General features: G+C 41.8%; 1 protein-coding gene across 1 annotated transcript; it reads left to right on the top strand.

Moving 5' to 3' along the window:
* Positions 1-364: 364 nt before the first annotated feature.
* On the top strand, positions 365-1,309 carry LOC119042119 (olfactory receptor 52K2). The gene has a single exon (XM_037135711.2). The coding sequence runs from the start codon at positions 365-367 to the stop codon at positions 1,307-1,309; it is 945 nt and encodes a 314-aa protein (XP_036991606.2).
* Positions 1,310-4,574: the final 3,265 nt, after the last annotated feature.

Raw genomic sequence — 4,574 nt, 5'->3', positions numbered from 1 at the left:
AATTAGGCAGGGATCTGCATTTTCTATAAAGGTGCTCTTGACTATACAAAGACCACAGAAAGCTCTTCATCCACTCAATTGCTTAATGAAAGCTCCCTTGTGATACTAGCTCTATTGTTATTTAATGTTCTGATCACCCAATGATGCTATACACACCTTGAGGGCAGAGATCATGTATAATGTTTGGGAATGTATATTAGAATAATTTTCTAATTTCTGTTAAGGTCTAGAAATGGGATCAAAGGGTAGTCCTCCCATGTGAAAGATCTGAGTTTGAACATGAGCAATGTGATTCAGCTGACGCTTGATATACTCTGGAAGGGCCCCATAAAAGTAGAAAACAGAGAGAAAAATTCCAGTGGCCATGTTAACCTCCAATATCACCTCAACTCATCCAGCTGCCTTCTTGTTGATGGGAATCCCAGGCCTGGAGCACCTACATATCTGGATCTCCATTCCCTTCTGCTCAGCCTATACTCTGGCTCTGCTTGGCAACTGCACTCTACTCTTCATTATTCAGGCTGATGCAGCCCTCCATGAGCCCATGTACCTGTTTCTGGCCATGTTGGCAACCATTGATCTAGTCCTTTCTTCTTCAACACTGCCTAAAATGCTGGCTATTTTTTGGTTTAGAGATCGAGCGATCAACTTCTATGCCTGTCTGGTCCAGATGTTCTTTCTCCACTCCTTCTCCATCATGGAGTCAGCAGTGCTGCTGGCCATGGCTTTTGATCGCTATGTGGCCATCTGCAAGCCACTGCACTACACCTCGGTCCTGACCTGGCCCCTTATCACCAAGATTGGCATGGCTGCTATGATTCGGGCTGTGACACTAATGACTCCACTCCCCTTTCTGCTCAGATGCTTCCACTACTGCCGTGGTCCTCAGATTGCCCACTGCTACTGTGAGCACATGGCTGTGGTAAGGCTGGCTTGTGGGGACACTCGCTTCAACAATATCTATGGCATTGCAGTGGCCATGTTTATAGTAGTGTTGGATTTGCTGTTTGTTATCCTGTCTTATATCTTCATCCTTCGTGCAGTCCTACAGCTTGCCTCTCAGGAGGCCCGCTATAAGGCCTTTGGAACATGTGTGTCTCACATAGGTGCCATCTTGGCTTTCTACACGCCCGTTGTCATCTCCTCAGTCATGCACCGTGTGGCTCGCCGGGCTGCCCCTCATGTCCATATACTCCTTGCTAATTTTTATTTGCTCTTTCCACCCATGGTTAATCCCATTATCTATGGGGTCAAGACTAAGCAGATTCGTGAGAAAGTCTTAGGACTATTCCTGAGAAAGAATGAATAAATGGAGAGTGAGAAGCAGGTGGAGGAAAAGTGGTGCAGATTGAATGCTGGGGTGGGGGTTGTAGATGTGTTAGGAAGTGGAGGGCTGTCAGAGTGTCTATGTTTAGTTCTTTATTGCTCTAATGAAAAAAGCAAATGATCACTAGTATCTCTGGTCTGATCAGGACTCAAGGGTCTGAATCCTTTGACTGAAAATGGTTGCTTTTCCTATTTTCTCAGAGTCCTCACTCTTATCATGAACTTGACAAAGGTTTAACCCACTCTCCTTTCAGTGATATCACCTAAAGACATAAAGGTGCTTGCAAGTTTATTTGCTTAAGAGAAGACTGAGAATCACTTGTTGGGACTTTGGTTAATTATTCACTCAGGACCTATGTGAGGACCAACACTTCATGTGATGCAGGAACCCTTTCTTAGTCATTCTGCCAGGTGGTGTCCAGACCCTGACTAAACTCTGCCATTTTGGGGTGTTTGTGCAGTTCTAAGTCAGCTGCTGCTGTAACAAATACCTAAAAATGTAGAAGTACACTTGCAAGTGGGAACTAGAGGATGGAAATTTTTTGAAGTATATGTTAGAAAAAGCCTAGAGTATCTCAAAGTGATTTTTGGTTAAAAATATAGATTAAAGGCATTCTTGTTTGGGCTCAGAAATAAAAGAAAACAATTGAGAAAGCTTTTATCTTTTTAGAAAATACCTGTATCACCATGAACAGAATGTTGGTAGAATATGAACAATAAAGGCTCTTCTGATGAGGTTGCAGACTGAAAGAAGGACTATGCTATTAGTAACTGGAGAGATCTAATTCTTATTATAAAGTGGCAAAGAACTTGAATTGTGTTCTAAAGTTTTATGGAAAGTAAAACTTGTAAGTGATGAACTTAGATATTTAGCTGAGGATATTTCTAAATAAAGTCTTTAAGGTATGGCCTGATTTTACCTTGCTGTGTATAGTAAAAAGAGGAGAGAGAGAAAGAGATATTAAAGAATGATTTGTTGAACAAACAAACAAACAAAAAACCCAGAACTTAAATGTTTGGAAAATTCTTAGCTTATTCAGATTGTGAAAAATAAAAAGTATATTCAGAGGAAAACATTTAAAGGTATGGCTGGGCAACCATTTCCTTAAAATGATTAGGTTTATGACTTACTTATTTAAATAGCCATTTCAGCAGAAGTCAGGAATAGAGATAGTTATATAGGAAAAACCTGTGGAGGATCTTCATGTCTGATTACTTGGACCCCCATGAATTACATGGCAGGTCAACAACATTTATGAGGATTATATACTAGAAGTGCTGCCAACTTGGACTGAAGGTGATGGAGATGAGGTGAAATGATGGAAAGCTGTTAGACTTCTGGGATTCTGTAGAACTGATTGGCCAATGAACTGTTTGGCTGTGAATGTGAATTCATTCTTCAAGAAAAGGGAAGAACAATACCAAGATGATTCAGAAGTTTTTAGGGCTGCCATCGCCACTGCAGGCCCAAAGAGCCCAGACCCCTGGGTGGGGCTATCTCTCCTCAGTTTCAAAGGGCAGGACACATCCTTCCTTTCAGGAGGTCAGGCTGCCCTGTCCAAGGACCAAGGGTTGGAAATCCCCACCCAGGGCTGAGTTGTCAGGGCTGCAGCCAGTGTGGTGGGTCAGAGCCACCACACTATTCGGGCTCCTCAGTCCTAGTAAGCAGAGCATCGAGCCAAAAATGATTCTTGTAGAGCCTTAAAATAAAATGTAATTTGCCCTGCTAGGTTTCATGTTTGTGATTCATAACACCATTGGTTTCTTTCTTCTTCCTTTTGGAATGGGGGTGTCTATGCTATGCCTGTGCTTCACTGTATTTTGGAAGCAGATAACACAATTGGTTCCACAGGTTCACAGCTGAAGAGGAATTTTGCCTAAGGATGACTCATACAGCAACCAAAACTCAGGTCTGGCTGCCTGCTGCCATGAAAGCCAATACTTGAAACAGGTGTTGATGTAAAGGAAAGCAGTTTATTTTCAGATGTTGGCCATCTGGAAGATGGGGGATCCATGTCTCTAAGCCCAACTCCAGGGAGGATGGGGGACTCACTTCTCAAAGCCCATCTCCACATCTCAATGGAGACAGAGATTTTTATAAGGAGGGAGAGGGGAGCAGAAAAAGAGGTCAAGTGAGGGGATTGAAAAGTTCTTTATGTGAAGACTAATATAGTCCATGCCAACAAGGCAAGTGATGGTCCGATGTGCATCAGCCTGATTTAGTCATCCTGGCTTTTTGTCATCCTGGCTCCATGTCACTCCAGCTTCACATCATCCTGGTTTTACAGTTGAAGGTCAGAAAATCTCCTGGAGCCATGATGCCTGAGGGTTGGAGTCTCTGTATTTTGAAGTTAGTTCCTAGGATTCTTATACAAACATGCTGTTTATCTATAAGCTACATACTGGTCAGAATCAGCATTTACAGAAGCAATGTCAAAACAATGGTGGGGTGGGTTACAATTCTCTATTGTCACAATTTACCAATGCCCTGGGCCTCATCCATAAATGACTAAATGAGATTTAGATGGAATTTTGTATTCAGGGTTGAGGGTGGAATGAGTTAAGATTTTGGGGCCTGTTAGGATGGTGTGAATGTGTTTTTGTGTGAGAAGGATGTGCGTTATAAGAGGCCAGAAAGCAGATCTTCGTGAGCTGAATTGCATCCCACCCCCCAGTTTATCCATTGAAGTCATAACTCACAGAGTCTCACATAGGGTCTTTAAGGAGGTAATTAAGTTAAAATGAGGTCAATAGGATGGTTGCTAATTCAACATAAATCCTCAAAGGAAGAGAAAATTTGGACATAGACACATAGAGTGGGAAGCCCCTGTGAAGACACAGGGAGAAGAGTGCCATGTAGAAGCTAAGGAGAGAAGCTTCAGAAGAAACCAATCCTGCTGGCACCTTAACCTGGACTTGTAGGCTCCAAAATTGTGAAAAAATAAATGTCTCTCATTTAAGGCACCTACTTTGTGCTACTTTGTTATGACAGCCTAGCAAGCTAGTGCCCCCTTTTACATCATCTTTTCCCAATACATTCCTGTACTTTTATCTTGCGACCCCTTGGTTTCTTCAGAAACTACTATTTAAGAATTATGTATGTCTATTTCTTTTTTTAAATTTAGTTTATTGGGGTGACATTGGTTAACAAAACCATACAGGTTCATATATCTATTTCATTATCTATTATAATCTCTCTCTGTTTTTTTTAACTCTCACCTGAGGACATGCTTATTAATTTTAGAGAA

Source organism: Artibeus jamaicensis, unplaced genomic scaffold (genome assembly GCF_021234435.1).
Source record: "Artibeus jamaicensis isolate MK-2021 breed Jamaican fruit bat unplaced genomic scaffold, CSHL_Jam_final contig_64, whole genome shotgun sequence".
NCBI classification, from domain to species: domain Eukaryota; kingdom Metazoa; phylum Chordata; class Mammalia; order Chiroptera; family Phyllostomidae; genus Artibeus; species Artibeus jamaicensis.
This window is presented reverse-complemented; position numbering and strand designations above follow the sequence as displayed.

What these genes read in the sequence shown, in the direction of transcription:
- LOC119042119 (XM_037135711.2), top strand. Translation starts at nt 365, where the DNA reads ATGTTAACCTCCAATATCACCTCAACTCATCCAGCTGCCTTCTTGTTG.